General features: G+C 37.0%; 1 protein-coding gene across 10 annotated transcripts in view; it reads left to right on the plus strand.

Moving 5' to 3' along the window:
- Positions 1-24,675, plus strand: part of LOC123513812 (protein retinal degeneration B-like) — a 134,114-nt gene that overhangs the window by 70,482 nt on the left and 38,957 nt on the right. For 9 of the 10 annotated variants that reach the window (XM_045271173.1, XM_045271169.1, XM_045271176.1 and 6 more), the window contains 7 exons: positions 7,017-7,124; positions 10,332-10,470; positions 11,050-11,253; positions 11,385-11,524; positions 11,767-11,884; positions 12,296-12,808; positions 14,530-14,604. In XM_045271173.1, coding sequence (XP_045127108.1) covers positions 7,044-7,124; positions 10,332-10,470; positions 11,050-11,253; positions 11,385-11,524; positions 11,767-11,884; positions 12,296-12,808; positions 14,530-14,604 — 1,270 coding nt within the window. In that variant the 5' untranslated portion in view covers positions 7,017-7,043. Of the gene's footprint in view, positions 1-7,016; positions 7,125-7,699; positions 7,827-10,331; positions 10,471-11,049; positions 11,254-11,384; positions 11,525-11,766; positions 11,885-12,295; positions 12,809-14,529; positions 14,605-24,675 lie in introns of those variants that run through there. The other variant, XM_045271172.1, reaches the window with a different exon arrangement.

The raw sequence follows: 24,675 nt of genomic DNA on the forward strand, positions 1-24,675 counted from the left end.
ATTAAACGCACTTATGTTTATTTACTTATATTTTTAACCCACGTGTGTCTGTCTGTCTGTCTATCTACTCCTCCACTGTTACCAACTATAAGACGAACCTTAACGTGAGAAAACTGAAAGAAAAGAACCCGACATTCCAAATCAAGAAACGGAGAATGAGTAAAGCAGAGAGAGAGAGAGAGAGAGAGAGAGAGAGAGAGAGCAAGTGGCGGATGTTAGTTCACTGTTGCAGGAAGGAAGAGAGAGAGAGAAGCCACAGAAAGCACCTTCACTTGTATATGTGTTAAGAATGCATGGGGAGCTGAAGAATGTGTGTGTGTGTGTGTGTGTGTGTGTGTGTGTGTGTGTGTGTGTGTGTTATGGTGACGATGGGAGAGATAGATAGAGATAGATAGAGAGAGAGAGAGATAGAGAGAGAGAGAGAGAGAGAGAGAGAGAGAGAGAGAGAGAGAGAGAGAGAGTGGTTATTAGTGCTCTCTCTCTCTCTCTCTCTCTCTCTCTCTCTCTCTCTCTCTCTCTCTCTCTCTCTCTCTCTCATATATCCTTCCCCTCGCAATCTCACACATTCCCTGCTGCAAGAAACCAAAAAAAGAATATTCCCAAGAGAGAGAGAGAGAGAGAGAGAGAGAGAGAGAGAGAGAGAGAGAGAGAGAGAAGATGGGGCATGAGAGATTTGTTTAAGGGCGAATGCTGAGAGTGAAAGTGAGAGAGTAAGTGAGGTTTTGGTTGGCAGGCAGGCAGGTAGGTACAGGTAAGTAGACAAGACAGGTGAGGCTGGGCTGGTGGTGGTGGTGGTGGTGGTGGTGGTGGTGGTGAGAGGCGGGGAGGGAGTGGTGGGTGAGGGGAGTGTGTGTGAGTGTTCCAACCTCTCTTCTATTGATCCAGTGTACAATTGGCTATAGACTGACAGGTTAACCTCTTACTTGTCTTGAGAGAGAGAGAGAGAGAGAGAGAGAGAGAGAGAGAGAGAGAGAGAGAGAGTTAATATCTTCATCACCTTCCTATACTCGTTGCCTCCTTTCCCATGTTCTCCATAACCTAAACACACACACACACACACACACACACACACACACACACACACACACACACAGAGAGAGAGAGAGAGAGAGAGAGAGAGAGAGAGAGAGAGAGAGAGAGAGAGAGAGAGAGAGAGAGAGAGAGAGAGAGAGAGAGAGATTCAAGTACGCCCTCGGAGCAAAGGGTCACAGCTCCCCCTCACACTCCCCCTTTAACTAGTATATTCCTCTTGCCATTACAGAGGAAGTGTCGTGAGAGGAAAGAACAGCCCACTAAGTAAAGGAAAGAGGAGGAGGAGGAGGAGGAGGAGGAGGAGGAGGAGGAGTCGTGATGAAGGAAGAGCAAAGAGTAAATACTAAAGAACAGGGAATAAGAAAAGGAGAAGCAAGCCGGCTAAGTGCTGGTGGAGAGAGGAAAGAGAGAGGAGAGAAGAGAGGAGGTAAGGGAGGAGGAGGCGGAGGGGGATGGGGAAGGAGTAAGGCCAGCTCTCCTCCCTCTCTCCTCCAGCCTCTTCTGACCTCAATCTCGAGCAGGTCACGTCCTTAAGAGCAGGGCGGTGTTGTCGTGATGTGGTGATGTGTGGGTGGCGTTGACGTGGTGTGGGTACGTGTGTGTGTGTGTGCGTGTGTGGGTAGCGTTGACGTGGTGTGCGTGCGTGGTGGTGACATGAGGAGCCAGCAGAGGAGCGGGGAGCACAGTGGTGTTGACTCTAGCTTAGGTGGGTGGGAGACAGGCCACGGTGTTGACAGGGAGGCTTGTATCTGGTGTTGACAGGATGTGTGCGACCCTCAGTAGTGTGTAGGAAGACAGTTTATCGCATTATCTGGGTGTTGACAATGTTTCCCCTCCTCGCTTAATTTTCCCTCTTTCGATCAGGAAAAACAAGACAACACGATTTCATGCCCTATAACTTTCCACGGAGGTGCGTCAAATCTTCCTTCCCTTCCCTGTTCATGCCATACCACCTTTATTAAACTACTGGAGTTCTTATCCAAACGTAGAACACTCCGCCGTAATACACTTTTGAGGTATTCGGTAGTTCTCTCGGTCCCTCGGCCAAAGTATCGTGCACAGCCAACTCCTGGGGTCGCGTTGCTCCAAATCCTGCCGGAGACGCAAGGCATGATGGGAGCAGTACAGGCTTAACTCCCCCGCCAAGGACGAGGGATATTCAGTGGCAGGAAAGGCGGGTTTTGAATACTTCGCTCTATACTTTCTCTTTCGTTTTGTTTCCTTTCTTGTGTTTCATTTTGCCATTTAAATTTTTATTTCTCATATTTGATTAGCATTTTATTTGTATATTATTTATTTTTTTGCGTACGCTCTCTATACTTTCTCTTTCGGTTTGTTTCTTTTCTTGTGTTTCATTTTTGCCATTTTATTAAATATTTTTTCTCATATTTGATTAGCATTTTATTGTACATTATTTTCTTTACCGTGCGTAGATTACTGTTTCATATTGTTAGTTTCACGTTTTCTGTCATATATTTGATTAATGCTTTATCTACATTTTCATAGATTATTGCTTCATCCTGTTATTTTTTCACGGTTTTACTCTCTGATATATCTCAAATCAGCTACATTAAAGTCCATTACCTATTATTTGCAAGAGTTATAAACTAGAAACAAGCTGAGCGGACATTAATGGCACTGATGAGGGAAGAATGCAGCGTAAGGGTGTGCCGGGTTAGTGGTGTGATAATTCCTTAGAAGAGTGTGGGAGTGTTCTTCCGGCAGGCGGTGGTGTCTGGTCAAGCACCGGAACAAGCGTGGCCAGGGACAGGGCTTCACTCTGCTCAAGGACAGACTCGTGTTTCCTGGCAGCAGTTTGGTTAACAGAAACACTACAGTTGTTGTCGATGCCTATATACATACTTCCGTGCGTAGAGAGAGAGAGAGAGAGAGAGAGAGAGAGAGACTACGGTTATTGTCGATGCCTATATACGTATTTCTGTGTGTATGAGAGAGAGAGAGAGAGAGAGAGAGAGAGAGAGAGAGAGAGAGAGAGAGAGAGAGAGTATAGAATCGGATCATAATGCCCAAAAAAAGAGGAAAAAAAGACATCCTGTTTTTTTAGATAACGATTTTGTGAGCGGTAAAAATTTTTCTTCATATCAGGCGAACATATGCACGTACATCACATTTATAAGTTTTCTACACTTTTCACCTGACTAAAATATTGAACTGTTACGTGATAAAGGGGTGCTTGATTATTGTGGGATTCTCTTATACCCGCTCCACTAATGAAAGATGCCTCTGCTATGGTAAGCGTTGTAACTCTGACATCCGTAAGAGGAGTGAAATATCTGCTCAAGACTGGCTTAAAGGACACTTCGAGAGAGGGGACGGTGGTTTTAGTTGGGCGTGGGATTAATTTATTTATTCATTTACTATTATTGTTATTACTACTATTATTGTTATTATTATCACTTATTAGTTCATTTATTTAATATCCTTTTAAGTAGGTCTGACAAGGAGTTATCACAAATTATCGCTGGCTGAAAGATACACATTATACCGAAAGGAAACACTGTATCAGATGTTTACTTATCTCTCTTTGACGAGTATGCGATGTTAGTTTTTGTTTTTGTTTTTATGTAAGAGGGAGAACTGCCAAGGGTAAAAAAAAAAAAAAAAAAAACTATGTTAGAAAGAAAAGAGAAAAAAAGCCCATTAGAATTGCAGTCTCCAGATGTGTTGTGCTATACTAATAAAGAATGACGGGCTTGACATAATTACATGGCCAGCAGATAGGGAAAGAAAGTCTGGTATATGTCTTTTGCTTATGATTAAGTTGGCAATGTTAGAAAAAAAAAATTGATGAGTAAGGCTCGTATTCAGAAACGCTTTGCTCTCTCACCACGACTATTTTCCAAGGCCACAGAGATGATTTGCAAGGTTTTCGAGAGTGTTTCTCCAATTAATAATATAGAAATATTGTCACTGTCTCTAGAACCATAAAAAAAACACCTTAAAAACTCGTGACAATTTAGATAAACCCTCTTGAAACAGTGGAGGTGAAGCGCATGTAGAAATATTGTCACTCTACCTCTATAACCATAAAAAAAACACCTTAAAACTCGTGGCAATTTAAATAAACCATCTTGAGACAGTGGCGGTGAAGCGCACAAGTGTTTAAGTATACGAGCCTAAGTGTTGATATCGAGTCAGCATAACAGGAAGTTCATTTGGTACTCAGCAACACAAAGATCAGTATTATGACTCGCTTTTGATTCTCTTAAGGACTAAATGCCTTCACTACAGTATCTAGATGAGAGGAGAGGCCGAAATGTTTGAGAGTGGGGGATGATGATGCGGGAGGAAGGATCGAAGGTGAAAGTCTACGGTCGTGTGTGGATCAGTTTAACTTATATTTTGCTGCTACTGATTTCTAGACTCTATCTGACTCGCGTTCTTGCATTATTGATCTTTGTTAATAGATCTGCCCTAACCTTGATTTTGTTCTATTCATCATCATCATCATCATCATCATCATCATCATCAATGTTATTTTCAGCATCATACCTGATAATTATTGATATTTCTCTCTCTCTCTCTCTCTCTCTCTCTCTCTCTCTCTCTCTCTCTCTCTCTCTCTCTCTCTCTCTCTCTCTCTCTCTCTCTCTCTCTCTCTCTCTCTCTCTCTCTCTCTCTCTCTCTCTCTCTCTCTCTCTCTCTCTCTCTCTCTCTCTCTCTCTCTCTCTCTCTCTCTCTCTCTCTCTCTCTCTCTCTCTCTCTCTCTCTCTCTCTCTCTCTCTCTCTCTCTCTCTCTCTCTCTCTCTCTCTCTCTCTCTCTCTCTCAGGAAAAAAATAGCCAAGTAAACACATAAGAAGACAAGTAAATAAATTAAATAAATGAATAAAATTGAACTGAAATGGTCCTGTGTCACAAATATTTATCCAAGGCCTTTGTTCTTCCATTTTTTCTTTTTTACTCTCCTCTCTCTCTCTCTCTTTCTCTCTCTGCCTTTGATGTGATTACCTTGTGTCATCTGTGTGGCCTTTGCATTCCACCTTCTCCTCCTACTGAAGCCCAGCATGTTGTAGGCCCAGACTGACCCACATAACTAAGTAGCCCATAAGTGAGACATACAGAGAACACATGCTGAGCCAGAAAGAGCAATATACAGGCAAGAGTAGCAATTTTTCTGTGACTTATGCTGTTTTATGAGGGAATTGTTAAAACATTATAATGTGATATTTATTTTTTTTTTTCCCCACTTCATGACTTCATCTTTCCATGTCAAACCTTTTCCATCATGTGTCATTCTTCAACTAGTGTTATTTTTTGTTATGGAGCTTTCATTATGTTTTTATTTTATGAAGCCTTCCACTCATATCTCTCATGGCTCCCTTGAACATGTATTGACTTTTCATAGAATTTTACATGCTGAGTTTCAACACTTAGGTCTCTTGTAACGCAATATTCTTGTATTAATTTTGTCTCTTGTTTTCTTAATGCACTTCTTGTCTTCTTAAAAATACTGCATAAAAAGCCTTCTTACCATTTTATTTTACAAGTTGCATAACCCGTATCACTACTACCTCCTTATCTTCACCTGCCCACTCCCTCCATAATTCCTTGGCATTGCCTTATTACCTACAGGACAAAGCCTTGCCTAAATGTCATTACAATTGTTATGCAGCACCAACACATTTTAACTTGATCTCATGTTAGTTCATAAAGCCAGTTAGTTCCCAATATTTTACTCCAGATATCATAGACAACATTAGATAAAAATTTTATCAGCAGTTAATTTTAGTTAGTACATAGCCGTTATTTCATTGCTTGACATATGTTGTTTTTTTCCTTGAAAAACATTTTTGTTTCTAAATCCTTGAAGTTCAAATCTTATTTCATAGTTGATGAAATACAAAGTATAATGTTATTGTGATTATTCTCACATTTGATGTACATAATTTTATCCTGTGTGTTATCACTGCCTTTACTACACATGCTCCATTACTGCACTCCTCCCTCTCTCCTTTCACTGTATTAGTATTCCTTCCAGGACAAAAGCTTTCTTCATTTCTCTCCACAAATTACATTACGTCTTTTACCACAAAAATGTTGCATTCTTTGTCATTCTGCTTTTGCAAAATCCATTAAGTTCTGCATCCTTCTACATTATCTTGTTCTTTTGAAGACAGTGTTTGAGCTATCCAAGCACCATTTAACCCACCATGTATGTTAGTGTATTTGAGTAATATAATATTCTTTGTTATGTTTTTATAAATCTATTATTATTTTACTATGTAAAAATTCTCTCTCTCTCTCTCTCTCTCTCTCTCTCTCTCTCTCTCTCTCTCTCTCTCTCTCTCTCTCTCTCTGGTACCCTTTTTCTTCCTTGAGTTCTTCATGATCATTCTGATTAATTTGTCATGATCTCTCAACACTTTTACTTTTCTTTTCATGATATTCATTGGTAGTGAGTGACTCATTTTACTTCATCATTCTTCATTATTTTTTCTTCCAGATTATTCAGTTTTTTTTAATACTTACCTTTCACGACTCTATTTGTTTAATATCCTCCCTCACATCATAATTTCTCATAAATTTTTACTATATATATATATTTTTTTTTGCATAAATTGTGACATTGTATGTATGTTTTCATGTAATTCTTTCTTGGTATGTCTTTTGTTTCTGTATGTCATTTCATTTCCTGCCTTGCTTCTTTAATATCCCTAATGTAACTCTTCTTAATAAGCTTTTCATTGCTTCACATTTCATTTTCCCAGTGGTCACATTCTTCTTTACTTCCATCCCACTCATAGATATTTGCTTGCTTGTATATTTCATTCTACCATCATTCTGATTCTTAACTAATTACAAATTGCATATCAAGAATTAAAATATTTTGTATAGAGTTGTAAAAATTCATAGATCATTCATAAACTGAGACTCATGTGTCCTTGATGAGTCACTGTATGTCCATGCATAAAGGAATAAACTAAGATGTGTTTGTGTTAACATGATTGTCTGTTTGTTGCAGAGGATGAGGTAGCGTAAGGGCGGCGTCATGGTGCTGGTGAAGGAGTACCGCATCCCACTGCCTCTCACTGTGGAGGAATACAGGGTGGCTCAGCTGTATATGATTGCCGTGAGTACCTCTGCACCTCTGCGCTGACATGTGAACTTTTTTCTTAGGCTAGTTACAAAGTTCCTCAAGCATAGTGGTTATACAGACATCAGTCCTTGTTTTCTGTGTCGTCCTTTGCCCTTCTCTCTTAATGAATGTATGGTCTTTCTGCATGACTATCTCCTAACTCTCAATATTTTCATGGAGTATTTTATTTTTTTATCTTGAAAGTCAGTTTGAGTTTGTGTGCAGAACAGTGTAATTGGTGATATTAATATACTATTTATAAGTTATTTAATTTATTTGTTATGAAAGATATTATGTTTACATATTTTAACAATGCTTTTTCAATAACTTAGTTTGATGTGGTATTTGCATGCTGCCTGGCTGTGTGTGGCCTTGGATGGTAGGCCTGACTGAAGTGGCCACATTAACTCTGTCCTGTGCATTAGTCAAATAACTTGCAGGAAACTGCATAAACAATACAAATGTGATACAGTTCAGATCTAATTGAAACACATGAAATAGTTTCTCACTTGCATGGGAGAGTGAACAGGAAAGACTGAAGACACAGTGTTTTGTTCTCGCCACTCAAGGAAGAAGAGGTATCAGTGTAGTATGGTGTAACTTAACTTTGCCAAAATGGTGATGTCAGTTGAGTACCGCATCCCGCTCCCCCTCACCGTGGAGGAGTACCGGATTGCTCAGCTGTACATGCTGGCGGTGAGTGGCACCACCTGTGTTCATACCCACAATGTTTCCTTGGTAGTGTGAGTTTAGTTCTTGGATGTGAAGGTAAGGAGTAGTAGTCTTGATTGAAGTCTCAAGTAGGAGTGGGCATCGTTGACAGTGGAAGGCAGTAGTAAGTGCATTATCAGAGTACAAATCTCAGTGCATCATGTCCTTGTAAGAATAGCAAGTACCAGTGTTTATATGTTTGTGTGTGTGTATATATATATATATATATATATATATATATATATATATATATATATATATATATATATATATATATATATATATATATATATATATATATATATATATATATATATATATATATATATATATACACACACACACACACACACACACACACACACACACATATATGTAATACATAGTACTTGTATTTCCTTTAAACTTTAAATGTAATGGATAATGTTAGACAATGGTGTTCTTATATCTCTTTGTCATGTATATATTTGATCTAGATGTGTCTTGTACTGACTTGTATATTGTATAATATATCTTTTAATGATTGTTGAGATATATTTATACTACTCCATGAATGAGTACAAACAGTGTGGGGCACTGTGAAGTAATTGAAAATCACTACAAGGCAAACCTTAGTGAAGGATTGAGTTGCCTTCATAAAAGCTCACCTGTAAGGAACATAGAGATTGATGTACTGGAATGATTATTCCCAGGTGTTATAGCGCTGTGGCCTAATATTTGAGACATGTAGTATACTTACAGATGTGTGTTGAAACTACTCAACAGTTAATTCTCAGTGGATGCTCACCTTGCACCTTCTAATGTACATTTTTAACTGTTCTTCTTAAAATGTAATGTAGTGCAAAATTGCTATAGTGTATTGTAGCCCTTATGTATTTATTTGATCTCAATATTGGCAACATTAAATGTTAATATATTTTTTATAATTTCCATTCATATGTGCATGTATTTTTCTAATTAATTTCAGCATGTGATTCCTAATTCTTTTAAGTGTTAAAAAGTGTTATTAACTCTTGATCTCCCTGAGTTTTTTCCAGAGACGATTTCTAAAATTTCTTTATCTTCATGTTTAATTTATTAAACACTTCCTCTTTCTTTCACAAGACAGTCAAACTCATCCTGTACTGTACTTCATGTTACACTGGCACAGAAATATTGTCATTTGAAGATTTGGGAAAACAACACTGTCTCACTTGCTAATTGGACTGGTTATTCTGGTCTTGTATTTAAATGTGCTGCAAAGTTACTTAATTTCCTTCTGAAATCAGATGCTGAATTATCCAGATAGAAATATGTAATTTGGCATATAATAAATAAGTAAAGCTTGTGATTGGAATTTAAAGTAAATTTATTCATGGTTTAAAATGAAAAGAGAATGCATTAGTGATTTTGTGGTTGAGAGCATTGAACAACTGTGTCAGGTGTTCTCTTGGCCACATGTTTGCAGTTTGCAGCTGACAAAATTATTATGTTAGAGTCAGTATAAATATACAAACTCCCAAGCCAGCTGTGTGGAACCAGTCTGTTATTCAACAAGAATTTAATATCTCAATATTTCAATCTCTCTCTCTCTCTCTCTCTCTCTCTCTCTCTCTCTCTCTCTCTCTCTCTCTCTCTCTCTCTCTCTCTCTCTCTCTCTCTCTCTCTCTCTCTCTCTCTCTCTCTCTCTCTCTCTCTCTCTCTCTCTCTCTCTCTCTCTCAACAGTCTTTATTGTGGTATCCCTGTATTGCTTGCTCAGTTTACTGCAGTCAGACAGAGGTGTGATCTTAGTGATACTGTATTCCCTGTCTGTATTCACTCGTCCAGTAATGATGTTAATACTTTCTATACATACAATTATTTGTGTCATTTCTGTACATTTTGAGACTTGAGGCAGGAAAAGAATATTAAATTGCTAGCAGAAATATTTAAAATTGATGTAAGGGAGCATGTCATGGACTTTTGAAAATCAATTTTGTATGTAATGGTGAAGTAATACAAAGGATAAAATAATGAATGTACATTCAATAAACACCAGCCTTTGTCTTGATGGCTGATCTTTTGCTACCTTTGTCAGCCATTCCCACTGCAATACAGAGGTACTTTCTTAGAATAGATATGAGAATAGGACATGAGCCTGTCTCTAATCCTGTCTTCAACTAGGATACTAGGAATATATGTTAAGAAAACATAGTGTACCATGTACTGTATTGTATTATGAGTTCCTTGATTCTGTAGAGAATTATTAATTACTTTCACAGAGCACAGACACCAACACTCTCTGTGTGTGAAGATTTTAGATGTGTATGTACTGTCTTGTGGGATTGTCCAAATGTCTAAATGGTCACTTTATGAAACTCTTGGTGTGATGCAATGTCATTTGTGATTTTCTTTCCCTATAGCACATAAGTTTTGAATATTTGTGAAGGAGGGATTGATATTGTGTTGTAAGGTATGAAAATAGTGTCTATATTACTGATCTTCAGCCTTTGTGACTTGACTACCAACAGAAAAAGTCACGGCAAGAGAGTCATGGTGAAGGCAGTGGTGTGGAGATCCTGGTGAATGAGCCATATACTGACGGTCCGGGTCCTGAGGGCAAGGGACAGTACACTCACAAGGTTTACCATGTAGGCAGCCACTTGCCAGGTGGGTGTGTTTCTTCTGTTCCAAAGAGAATTATTTATTTCTTTAGTCTGATTTATAAGTGAAGAATCTTCATTTGCTACAATATCAAAATCTTCAAAATTTATCTGTGATGTGTACATATAATAAAAAGTACATTAAATGGAAAAACTTGAAAGTCTGTCTATGATTTCAATATATATATATATATATATATATATATATATATATATATATATATATATATATATATATATATATATATATATATATATTGAAATCACACACAGACTTTCAAGTTTTACAAAGAATTTTGGAGGAAAAGTTCTCTTATAGTGTGTATTTACTTTATGTATATTAAGATAAACTGATGTCTTGGTAAATTAACTTGATTATTCCTTATTAAAAATGTTTATTGGTACCTTCTGAACACTGGTGAATATTTCTTATATGTATAAATATTTGTTTCACTGTGATGTTACATAATACTGTAATTGAAGGTGCTATTGATTGAATACTGAAGGCCATTTCTATGTGTCTCAAAAAGGCTGATATAGACTTCTTCTTTCCTTTTTTATATCTGATTTTTTGTCTTCACTTTAGGTTGGTTAAAATCCCTCATTCCCAAGTCTGCTCTGTCTGTGGAAGAGGAGGCCTGGAATGCTTACCCATACACCAAGACACGTTTCACTTGTCCCTTTGTGGAAAAGTTCAGCATTGAGGTGGAGACATATTACTACAACGATGGGGGGCAGCAAGAGAATGTCTTCAATCTGTCCAAGTCAGAGATGAAGCAGAGGGAGATTGGTGAGCAGTGATCTTATTCATTGCAGTGTTATCAGTGACATAGACTAATATTGCTTGCTTATTGTAATATAACTCTATTCAGAACTTTCTTTATGTGGTTTTATGATCATTTTTCTTAATGAAAATTTCAGATTTGATTGATGTGGTGAAAGATCAACTGTACGGAGCAGATTATGTGGAGGAAGAAGATCCTCGTAAATATATTTCCCAGAAAACTAATAGAGGTCCTCTTGGTGATAACTGGATAGAAGAATACTCAGAAATGTGTAATGTTAGTAGCTAAATTTCATTATTCTATATTGGTGCTTAGCTTTCAGATGGATATTCCATTAAGATATAACCAGCATATCATACATAAATAGATACATTTTGAAAATATTGACATGCAGTGCTGCAAGTGTGGAATGAGAATTTTTCAAATGTATGTGACAGCTCATAATCTAACATTATGGTTTGATAATATATATTTCACAAATTCTTGAAGTAATGTATTTTGATTACTGTCTTCCATAGGGTAAGAATGCTCCATTACCAAATGGCCAGGCAATCATGTGTGCTTACAAGCTGTGTAAGGTGGAGTTCCGGTACTGGGGAATGCAGACCAAAATAGAAAAATTCATCCATGATATTGGTAATTAGAATTTTATCTCATTGTAGATAAACGCTGCTTGTGTTGCCTGATGCAAGTGGTATATTTAGTATATTAAAATATAAGGAACTCCTGTTAAGACCATGCTGTTGTTCTTGATTGCTTCCTTGTAATATATCAATGTATATATTTGTATCATGATTTTTTAATGCACCTCTTACTGTTGGGATCTCCTTATTAAGAATGATGTATTATTTTGATGATACTGATAATTAATGATGCTGCTACTGTTGATGATGATGATGTTGACAAATTGAATACCTAATTTCATACTTTCTTTAGCAAGTACCAGTTTCTGTAAAATGTATAGTATGATCACTTCTTCAGATGTGATGCCCATCATGGGGTAAACATGTTTTGTCTCATAATGTTATCACTTTTGCTTTGTTTCAGCACTGAGAAAAACCATGCTGCGGGCGCACAGACAGGCCTGGGCATGGATGGATGAGTGGTGGGGTCTCACCATTGAAGACATTCGTAACATTGAAAAAGAAACACAAAGCCTTCTGGCTAAGAAGTACGGCCAGGGAGGGGAGGAGGATGGTGCTCAGAACTCAGCCACAGCAGAGGTGTCCTCAGGTGTCCCTCACAGTCCCAGTGTTTCCTCGGACCGAACGCCAAACCTTGAACAGCTGAGCAAGTGTAGTTCGTTTAGGACTAGTAATGATTTAGGCGATCATTCTCAGGTTATTTGTGAAGGTGATGTAGTTGCCAACAATGGTGTAAATAGTAACAATAATAATAATAATGAGAGTGAAGAAAACCTCTCTGGACTGGGCTCGAGTCCCAAACTAAAGAGACGAGAGCTGAACGTGAGTCTGGACAGTGTTTTAGTTGATGACACTCGGAAGAGAGGCTCTTGGTCACGAAGTGGATCACGAAACACATTGAACTCACAGAACCAAGGTATTTATGCTGTGCATTGTTTTACATTTTATGCTTGAAGTTAAGTATGCTAAAAGCTTTGCCTAAAATCAGTGTTTAGTGAGAAGGCTTTGTGTGAATTTATTGTGGCATCACAGTAGTATCTTTAATCACTGTATTATTGTCTTTGTTGATAATAGAGCACTCAGAGTTGAATTGAGGTTGTTTATAGCTGAACACTGAATGTATGGAATGCATGCCTTCTTGTAAAAGTTATGCTGATAGAGCACTGATTATAAACATAAAATTTCTGCAGTAGAAATAATACATAGTTATCATTTTCTATAAAGTATAAGCCATGTTTAATACCACATATTCTTAATTTGCTGAGAAATGAACAGATGTCACTATCAGTTTTATACCAGAGCAATTGGGCAAGAAAATTCCATGGTTTAATTTTGACATGAAGACAGCTTATACAGAAGATTTAGGTAAAGGATACTAGTATTGTTGGTGGCAGGATTAGTGCTATCTAGATTCAGCCTGGTTTGGAAATTTGGTATTCTATTAGTATTTTTTTCAAGTATTCTAGTGTATCTTCATTCATTCCTGTAACCTTGACGTTTTCCTTGTGACCAATCATCCATCACTCCTACTAGGGTCACCTTTCCTTACTCACTCTGCTTCATGACCTTGTGATTTTAGATGAATTTTATCTTTATATTGACTGTTGATGTGTATCACACTATTTCACTTCATACTTCATCTATTTGATACTAATAGCCACTCTACTAAACTATTTATGTGTCAGGAATTTGAATGTTAATGTAGTATGTAGGCAACACCTTTCATAATTATTACCATAATATTCCAGTTATTGAGGTTATAAGGGGAACTGAATACCTTAAAATGCCAAGTGTATGAATGGGCTTTATATGCCAGGCTGTCATCTGCTGTGAAGGTGGAAGATGGTTAGTCAAAACAAGATAGCTACATTGATATATGAATTAGGCTTGCAAATAAAGCAAGGTGTTACAAGTTTGTGAAATATTGTAATAAGCAGATATGAGTAATGTAGAAATGGGAAGAGCCTTTTAAACTATGGCATAAATTTGTAAAGATATATGTATGCACGCAGTGGTGTTGGTCATAGAAAGCACTGGAGCAAAGTGGTGGAATATACCAAGGGCTTTGGGCATCTCAGGCTGGGGGCATGAGGGTGATTTGCCGGTTGCATCAGCATCACTAAATCATTCATTCTTTGGTGGTTTGTCTAATCAAACTATGAAAGACTTTCACATTAATTATTTAAAACTGGGGATGGGCAGCTGGCATGGAGCAAACTGTTGGCTGCAAAAGGGAGCTGTGGTGGTGATGATGATGGTGGTGGTGGTAATGGCAATGTTGAGGAGTAAAGGTGTAATGTGGCTGAAGGTTGGCATTGCTCTGAGTTGATTTAGACCATTTGTTGCATACTTGGAAGCTTGAATTGTTTATGTATTTTGGTACTTCTAAAAAAGTATGTTATGCAAAGATGAATAATACAATTTAACATTATTTTACTTATCTTGTAGCACACAACATCTATAACCTTCTGTCTTTTGTTTTCATAATCCATTCCCTATAATTCCATTCAAACAACAAGAAGTTCTGTGATTTCAAGTTCTTGTTCAGATTCAAAGTGTTGTGCCTTCTATGAAAACAGGTGTTGAAGATACTTTGATCACTCGCAGTTTATTAATTAGAAAATTTTCTTCAAACAGCCAGCTGGAGAATGGAGAGTATCAGAAGAGACTCAGATTCATCAGGAAGTGAGGATGAGTTCTTCGACTGTCAAGGTTAGTTTATCACTGTGTGTTCTTAACTTTATACAATGTATACAATGTTTTGTTTTTTCGTTATTGTCAAGATTGTGGGGAAAACAAAACACTATCTAGGGAAATTTAACATCTACATGACATGAGTTATAGTCTTTTAATTTAAAAATGTTGACATTTAGTAAGGATATCTATTTTCCTGTAGATTATCCTATTTAGGAAGCAAATATATTTTACATTTACATTTGTTATCCATGAGTAGTGATGGGAACCCATGGGCATGTTACTGAGTTGTTTCTTGGAGTCTGTCAGAAATGTTGAGTGACTGTTGGCTAGCACTGAACATCATTTCAGTGTTACCACAATCGTGTTACAGTCCTGTGTGGAGGCTGTGGTCACTTGGTGTATACCTGATGTGTCTTGTCTTGACTGTCTGGGCATCACCAAAGTCTGTTGTGGTAATTTTGATCAGGATAAATCTATTTGATCCTGCTTATGGTTGACATGAATGAACACTTTCATGGTCTGAAGCAGTAGTTATTACAACAGTTGTATCTTGGGATGATGACATTGGATTCCTAATGTCCAACTGACCACAAAGCAGAGGCTGTTTTGTGAACTAATCTTTGCTCAGTTTTGTGCTCTTTGCTGGGGTTGTCTTGGCCATAACCATAGCATTATTTTACTGCATTCCTTGAAGTAGTCAACTCCTGCCTGTGGTTTTCTATTACATAATCTATGACATTGCTTTGAGAAATATGACAGCAACAGGTGTTAGAGTTCAGTTTATTGAAGTACTGTGTATACGGTTCTCAACACATTTCAGTTCAGCTCAGTTCATTAGGGTTGTGAACATCAACATCAAGACTTTTTCTACGGTTGGTGTTGTTACGTTATTCTTTATCTGTTGTTCATCATATATATGCTTATTTGTGGTACAATCGCACATGTTTGAAGAATATGTGCAAGTGTGGGTTTAGGTGTATGTTGTATGTATGTTGAATGTTGATTTACCTAGTTATATCATACAGGAAAGAACCTATGCATATTCCCATCTCCATATCTGTTATTATCCAACTTTCTTTTCTAAGCCATGAGTACATTTTGCATGGACTTGTTTCTCATCCAGATTACTCCTAGCTTCTGTATTGCTGTGGGGAAAGCTATGTTTCCTGTTATCTGTCCAATGAATAACCTTCCCTTGTGTCCCTTACATTCCACACACAAGTCCTCTGTATCTTAGTATTCCTCTCCCTTCATTACTCTAAACAATGCAGTGAAGTGTCATTTCTTTCTTTTCCTATTTCATATTTTGGGGATTTTCACTTTCCTAAATAATTTCACATAATTTGCAAACAAGCTCATATAATAAGTTAGCCTCCACTATATCCACCCAGGACAGACTCTTTCCTCATTTCTCGTTCCTCTATGATATTTTTTTTATTTCTTGCTTGGTTATCTGTATTTCAATTAGTACCTTGTCTCTTCTTACATCATTAGAAATTACAAACTCATAACCATCACTATAATGTCCTTGTTCTCTTATGATAACATGTGTAAATGCTTAAATGTTTGTTACCACTTTCTCATGGTCTTCCTTGATCCAAGCATTGTGTTTTACTACTACTACTACTACTACTACTACTACTACTACTACTACTACTACTACTACTACTACTACTACTACTACTACTACTGTATAATTCATTTTCTAACTTTTCTTTTCTCTTATCTTTAGTATTTCTGCCATATCCCTTCCATATTCCACGCTATCTGCCATTATATCTTTCTCACCTGGAACATCTTTTTTCTCTTCTATATCTCTCCCATTTGTCATATTCATCCTTTACCTTACTTCTTATCTCAACATTGTTACATAATTTTGTCAGTCATGCTCACAATGTTAAGTTTCCTCTTGGTTGGTATCACTATTTCCTGAAAACCAACTTCTTTTGCAAAATCCTCACACTTGTGCACTAGTTGTGTATTGTCCTTCTTTAAATTTCTGCAAACTTCTTTTACCTCATTGTCTTCTCTCTTTGGCATTTACTTTTTTTTTCTCATGTGGGACTTCTTGTTTAAACATTTATTGTCTGTTTTCCCACATGAGCTCTTCCAGTATTTCATTGCCTTTCTTGAAATCCAGTGAATGACCTACTCTGTGTCCCTCTTCTTTCACCAATACTGTGTCAAATTTTCTTAACATCCAGTTGTTACTTACCTCCATCCTTCTGGAGATGGGATTACTAGGATAACATGCTCCCACCTTGTTTTTGTGTACAGTGTATGTCCTGGTCTTTACCTTGTGTATCTTTATCAGCTGAGCTGGCGTAGATTTGTTTTTTTGTTGTGGCACTTGTTTGTGTGTGTGTATTTACCTAGTTGTATTGTACAGGGTTCGAGCGGGGCTCATAGTGTGTGTGTGTGTGTGTGTGTGTGTGTGTGTGTGTGTGTGTGTGTGTGTGTGTGTGTGTGTGTGTGTGTGTGTGTGTGTGTGTGCATGCGTGGACATATTTCATTTGCATACTGATCTGTCTGCCCATTTATGTGTACATAATGTCATGTCTCTTCATCCATTTTATTCATTGTGTATAAGTATATATTTTTTTGTTTTCACTGAGTGCAATACCAATAATGCAGTTAATGAAGTGTTGTTTGTTTACTCATACAGTAACCCCTACATAAATTGAACCAATTTCGGGGAAGACCAATCTGACTCACTTGAAAATCCAACTTCCCTTATTTTTTTATTTATTTATTTTTTTTTTTTCTCTCTCTTTTTTTTTCCCCTTCCATTTTGCACACTTGTTACCGGTGACAGTTGATGTGGTCTGTGTAATGCACTATTACCTAAATAGTTACTACATGTGTGGTGTGTAATATTAGTCAGTGTGTAAGCCGAGTGGCTTATAATTAGTCCATCAAAAGGCAAAATATGGCTATTGGTGCTCTCAGAATAAAACGTTAAAAAAGTGAGAAAAGTGAAAATCCTGAAAGTGTCCGATTTACCTGATGTTCAGTTTATTTGGGTCTGACTTAAGCTAGGTTTACTGTACATACATATTAGCAAATTTTTTTTTTTTTCAAGTCTGCTACACAGTACAGTTGACATACTTCCCTCAGCAAGCAGTGGTCTCCACACAGATAAAGTCTTATATGCACAGGACTTTCTGGCCTGCTTTTCTATGAATTTGTTTGTTTGTTTATTTATTCATACACTAATGAATGTTATCATTCTTCCTGAAGTCACAGTCTGGTCTGGACTGTTTTCTAGTTTGCATAGTTTTTACATATGGAAATGCTGTATGTATTCCTGAGTGAAAAGGATGAATCCTAGTTCTGAGTCACAAGTTATTCCATGGAAAACAGCAGAAGTACTGAGTTATCTTCCACCATTAAAAATATAATCTAAAACTCAGTGCAGAATCTGCTTAATTTGTTTGGTCATGGTTGATTCCATGGTTGTTGTGTGGATGCCTATTCTTTTCCATTTCTATAAGTTCTTTATTGTTATCAAAATGAATTGAAATTAAGGAAACTTTGCAGGGAGCAAAGAATGAGGGACCTTAGCAAATAAAATCTATATCATGAAGAACAAAAAAAAGTGTAAATGAATGCATGAAAGGACAGCTTTTGCTATGTGTGCCCAGGCACAGACACTGCTTAGATTTAGAAGGAGGATGCCTCCTGTTCTTGAAGATAGTAATAAGTTTTATGATCCACATCTATAACCTGCTTAACCATTTTATAGTGTGACATTGTGTTTGGTACTTTTCAAATAACTGCTTATAATGAAAGTGTGATATAGAAAGTGGTAGAAACCGTTTATTATCTTCTTTCTTTGTTTTTCGTATTATTTTTTTTCTTTGTCAAAATGAGTTTTGACAAATGTATTTGAGTTCTGTAATCTTTGCTGAGTTTAATAGTCTTCACCAAAAGGGGTTATCTTTTATAAGAGGAGAGATAGGTAAAATAAAGTAGAAATATATATTACCATAGCATGTATAAGTGACAGCTGAAGTCCATGAGAGCACTTTAGATGCTTGTGTCACCAATTTTATTAAAAGTAGTAAAAATTTTGATACTTTCAAAGATGATTGCCACAACATTTAGGAACTGTTCCCTTAGATTGAATAACAGCATGAAACATGAAGGTTTTACATAGATACTGTGTATAGTATAGTAGCCTAAATTAAATACCAAATATCATGCAGAATTTGAATTCTCTGCATAGTAGATACATTGAAATATGATGGGCAAAAACTCATTGTCAGCAGTTTTTTTTATATAGCATTTCAATTTTACTCTTGATTTGTTGTGGCAGTAATGTGTAATGGCAGTCCATGCAGCCATTGTTGCATAGGTTTCTATTATCTGGATTTGTTATGCTCATAATTATCTTTCAGCTTTTTTCTTGTAAGGTGGTGGGTCTTCACCTCATAGTCATATGACAGCCATTACTGTACTGACAGGGACCAGATAAACTAACTAATACTCATAGTTATCAAGAATCTAGGTAGAACAGTCAAGGGAGATAAAGGATGACTCAGGTTCATAGTTTTTTATAGCCTCACTGAATATTTTATATGCAAAATTCATTTCACAAGTCTTAGTGAAAATTTGATACATCTAGTTGCAGTTGAAATTTTTATCACTCATACAAGTAAACACTGTGCGAGAGGTAGGTGTGTATGTTCATAATTATGTAGTTGGTCATGAGCTTATTCTGGCTCATTGTCTAATCCTTCCCTGTCTCAGCATGCATGTTTTTATACACATCAGGTGTAACCATCCTCTTCCTCCCTCTGCATGTGTGAGTGTGTAAGAATTTTGTATGCCAGAACAGAATGAAGCTTTATCAGAATGCTACAAGGTGCTTTAATGCAGCAGTGTTGCATAAAATATATTGTTCTAGAATAATAGTCTGTGTGGTTCTGCTGTTACTCAGAGAAAAATATATAGTTATTGAGCAGAAAGCAACAGTCTGACAGATCACATTTTTTTTTTTTTTTTTTTTTTTTATGGTGAGGCCTATAGCGCCTGTAGGCACACTTGAAGAGTGTATGGGAAGCGCTGTTCAGCTTCCGCCCATTAGTCGCGCAGGCAATTTTATTTATAGTGGTACCCATATTAGGGCCCATATCACCACCCAATCTCATCTTGAGTGTAACCACCTAGAACCTGGGCATCATGGTGATATGTAGGTAACTTTAAACCACTCGACAAATGGCAAAGTGTTCTAAGGCTCTACGTGGTGGGATTCGAACCTACGCATGGACGTCTGCCCGATCCCACGCTCACCACCGTATCCACTATGCCACCGCCTCCCCTACCAGTTGCACTCTGCTTTCTTGTTCTTCATGAATAAATTTTTATTAGAGATGAAATTTGAAAGATTTCATATGATCTTTATATTTTGTCTTGATTGAGGCTTACTTTAGAAGTCTTCCTCATTGTTGTAAAAAAGTAAAGTGTACAGGCTAGCAGGCAAAGAAACCATTCTTAGTCATACAGATGACTAAATGGGCTGTTGAGAGATATTTTGCAATTTTATTTACTTATTCAAGAAACTGTCTGCATTGTGCATCATAATAGCCTCAAAATGACTGAATAAGTTAATTGAGGGCTATGGAAGAAGAGTTTTTAGGTCTAATGGTATTCTTTATCTCAGTGATTACATAGAAGTTGTATTCATTCAAGATTTGTGTGAAAGAAGAGCGAATAAGAATCATTTCAAAGACTGAGGGTAGAAGAGGTGACAGAAGGATGGTTGGGACAGGCAGAAGGTCATCACCAATATGAAAGTATCACAAAGGAGCATTTTTTTTATTAAAGGAATATGGACTTTAATTTGATTAGTAATTTTAACAATGTTGACATTCACATTACTGATCTTGTCTGAGGTCTCTAGAGGGAGCATGGCAATGTTCATAAATGAGGAATGGCCTTGTGTGTTGGCTGGTTCTGAAACTTATTGTCACACATTTAGTGAATTGGGATCATGGCAGCTTTTGCAAATTGATAACCACAAGAGCTGTCTATTACATACAAATTAATTCAGAAGTTTTGTACATAATATGATAGTTTCTCTGGTTATATTATCCATTTCCTGAGACTAAGGACTTAGTATCTTTGACGGATCTATCCTTTCATCCTAGCTTATTTTGCCCAAATATTTCTTAACTTATTGTAAGGACTAAAAAAAGCATCAGGTTTCATATTCACAATAACTATCTATTTTCTTTAAAAGTCAAGTTGAAAACAGCTGGTACAAGTATTCAGAGTAGTGAGATAGTATCATTTGAATCTAGTTTTAAGGTATTTCATAGAAGTGACTGAGGTTCAGAGCTTATATTTATGTCAGCTTTGGTGATTAACCCAAGTTGCTGGCAAGTTTTGATTAGGAGAGCCAATGTTGTGTGGCTTGAGGCTTCTTAATTAATCTTTGCATAATCATTGGGGATCCCTCAAATCCTTTCTCATTCTTTGTAGTGAAATGATAGACTGGTTAATGTTAGATTAAGAGACCATTTCTGAATTCTTTGATAATAGTGTCATTATGAAACTGTAGCTAATTAGAATGTCACACATTTTACTTTACATAGGTCCAAAGGTCTAGAAAAGGACACAATGAGCTGTGTGTGTGTGTGTGTGTGTGTGTGTGTGTGTGTGTGTGTGTGTGTGTGTGTGTGTGTGTGTGTGTGTGTGTGTGTGTGTGTATTTAGCTAGTTGTATTTACCTAGTTGTATTGTACAGGGTTCGAGTGGGGCTCATGGTGTCCTGTCTCCATGTCTCCATTTATCAATTTTCTTCAAAGTTATGCACATTATTTGCTATAACAACTTCATCACTCAATGTATTCCACTTTTCCCCTGTTCTATGTGAAAAACTGTATTTTCCAATATCCTTCACACACTGCCTCATCCTAATCTTCTTTGCATGACCTCTTGTCCTTCCATCTTCTTCTGTCACCAGCACCAGGTCTTCCTTGTCTATCTTTTCAATGATATTTATTATTTTATACATTGTTATCAGTTTTCTCATTCTCTTCTATCTTGTAAGGTTGGCAGTCCCATTTCCTTCAGCCTTTCTTCATATGTTAGGTCCTTTAGTTCCGACACCATCTTTGTAGCTATCTTCTGGATCCATTCTAATCTTCTTAGCTGGATGTTGCATCTATGTGCGCAACGACTTAACTTGCTCTCGTGCCCACGCTCTTGATTCTTCCAAGTTTTCCACCATCTGGCTCTGACTCAATAGTCATTCTCTAACTAAATTCATCTGTGTTGTCTTTATCCCCCCTAACTCCTCTGACTATAGTAAATTCTTTTACTTTCTAACTTCCAAAGTGGAGCACATTCTGTCCCTCTACTCTTTTGTGGAGATCTCCGTCCTCAGAGATTTCAATGTTCACCATCAGCTTTGGCTTTCCTCTCCCTCCACTGACCATCTTGGTGAACTAACCCTCAACTTTGCTATCCTTCATGACCTCGAGCAACTGATGCAACACCCTACTCGTATTCCTGACCGTCTTGGAGATATGGCCAACATTCTTGATCTGTTCCTTAACTCAAATCCTTCAGCTTATGCTGTTACCCTATCTTCTCCGTTAGGTTCCTCTGATCACAATCTCATTTCTGTATCTTGTCCTATTTCTCCAATTCCTCCTCAGGATCCCCCAAAATGGAGGTGCCTTTGGTATTTTGCCTCTGCCAGTTGGGGGACTTGAGGAAGTATTATGCTGATTTTCCCTGGAATGATTACTGTTTCCATGTCAGAGAGCCATCTCTTTGTGTTGAACGCATAACAGAGGTGATAGTGTCTGGCATGGAGGTGTATATTCCTCATTCTTTTTCTCAACTGAAACCTTCTAAACCTTGATTTAACACAGCCTGTTCTCGTGCTATACATGATAGAGAGGTTACCCACAAAAGGTACTTGAGTCTTCCATCTCCTGAATCTCATGCACTTTATATGTCTGCCTGGAATCATGCCAGATCTGTTCTTCAACTTGCCAAACACTCCTTCATAAATAGAAAATGTCAAAATCTTCTCCCCTGTATATACAGTCTAGGTCAGGTTCTAATGCCTGTTGGAGTGTGTTCCCCTGGGAGCTTTGAGAGTGTTTGTGTGTGTGTGTGTGTGTGTGTGTGTGTGTGTGTGTGTGTGTGTGTGTGTGTGTGTGTGTGTGTGTGTGTGTGTGTGTGTGTGTGCGCACTCACATTTGCATTTTAAATAATACCCTGTACCTAGCACATCCCTTACACAGTGTTTGTTAGTTGTGTGCACAAGGGTCAGCACCTGTAGACACAAGGTTGTACATGTGTTTGGTGTGCTCATCACTATCTACACACACCTTGGGAATTTTCTACTTGTTACCTACTCTTTTTGTCACACCACCTTGTCAAGTGTAGTTTGCATGCCACTTACACTGTCATCTCCATCATCAGTGTTGCTGAATTTTGAAGTTGGCTGCAAATGATAAGCAATGTTTTTTTTCTTTTTTTTCACTTGTTAAAATCTAAAGACATAAACTATTGTGAATTTCTATTTTGTTGTTGTTTTATTAGGTGTAAGGATATGTGTAGTATAAGCCTTCATTCTTCAGTGACATTGCTAGACACAGTAAATTTGAGTAGGTACATTATTTTTCCTAGACATGGATGTATTTTCTAATTTTATTTGTTTCAGGAGAATAAGTACAGACATCTTCAGTCAGTTTGTACAAAAAATTTGCTCTTGATATTGAACCTTTGTATTTTCATTTACAGTTTGCAGCTTTTGTAGGGAATTAGGCAAGGAAGTGGACAGAAGACTTGTCTCTTGTGTTCTGGATAGTATTTGCATCGTTCAAAACCATAATAATATTATTATAGGCCTTCCTTTTCTTTATTTTGTTTCTAAACTATATACCCATGTGATTAATTGCAGATTTGTTTAACAACTGTAACTTTTTGTATTTTGCAAAAGAAATAAATTGACGTAATTTGGTTTTACCCTGTAGATCTGGTGAATGTCTCACTATTACATTGTCAGGGGGATTCTTAAAATTTTCTTGTGTTTGAATATCACATTCTAATTGATCATTTGAGTTCCTACTTCTTAAACTGTGGATAGTTATGTATCTAAATATTCAACAAGACTTGAGTATACATGCATATGCTCCTGGGTTTATTTTCATATGTATTATATTTCCATATATTACCAATATGGTGAATGGATCTCAATTATCTTTGTGTTTTTCATAAAAAGTGTCCAGTGAAATAAAGGAACTATATGCACATACTTAAACTTGTAACATTTACATAAAAATCCACATATATTCCTTGTCCAAAAATCTCATTATTCAGTTCCTTCTTATTCATTATGGATTATATAGTATAAATTATTACCAAATTTATTTCAGTTTTTAATGGATAAATTTATCCTTCACAAGGACCTGCATCTCATATTTCCAGCATTGGAATACTTTCTCTTTATATACGCTGTTAAATTTTTTTCTTTATATGAATAATTCCATACAGTCCCTCTTTATTCATTTCCCTAATTTCCAGCCATTTGCAGCAACTACAAATTACATTATCTTATGTGACTAAGAAGTTTTATGATTTTAGCTCAGAGAATTACAGAACACACACACACACACACACACACACACACACACACACACACACACACACGAAAAGTGAGATGTGACAAAGATTGCGAACTACTCCAGGAAGACTTGGACAGAATATGGAAATGGAGCTGTACATGGCAAATGGAGTTCAACACGACAAAATGCAAGAAAATAGAGTTTGGCAAGAGTGAAAGAAGAATCAGGAGTATGTACAAGATAGGAAATGAAGACATAAAAACCAGTCATGAAGAAAAAGACCTTGGGGTGACAATTACCAATGACCTATCGCCAGAGAGACATATAAACAAAATAATTGGAGAAGTATTGAACTTATTGAGGAACATAAGAGTGGCGTTCGTATATCTAGATGAAGAAATGATGAAGAAAATAATTACTGCAATGATAAGACCGAGGCTTGAATATGCAACAATACAGTGGGCTCCGAACTTAAAGAAACACATAAGGAAACTAGA

The sequence above is a fragment of the Portunus trituberculatus genome, chromosome 37 (genome assembly GCF_017591435.1).
Source record: "Portunus trituberculatus isolate SZX2019 chromosome 37, ASM1759143v1, whole genome shotgun sequence".
Taxonomy (NCBI): domain Eukaryota; kingdom Metazoa; phylum Arthropoda; class Malacostraca; order Decapoda; family Portunidae; genus Portunus; species Portunus trituberculatus.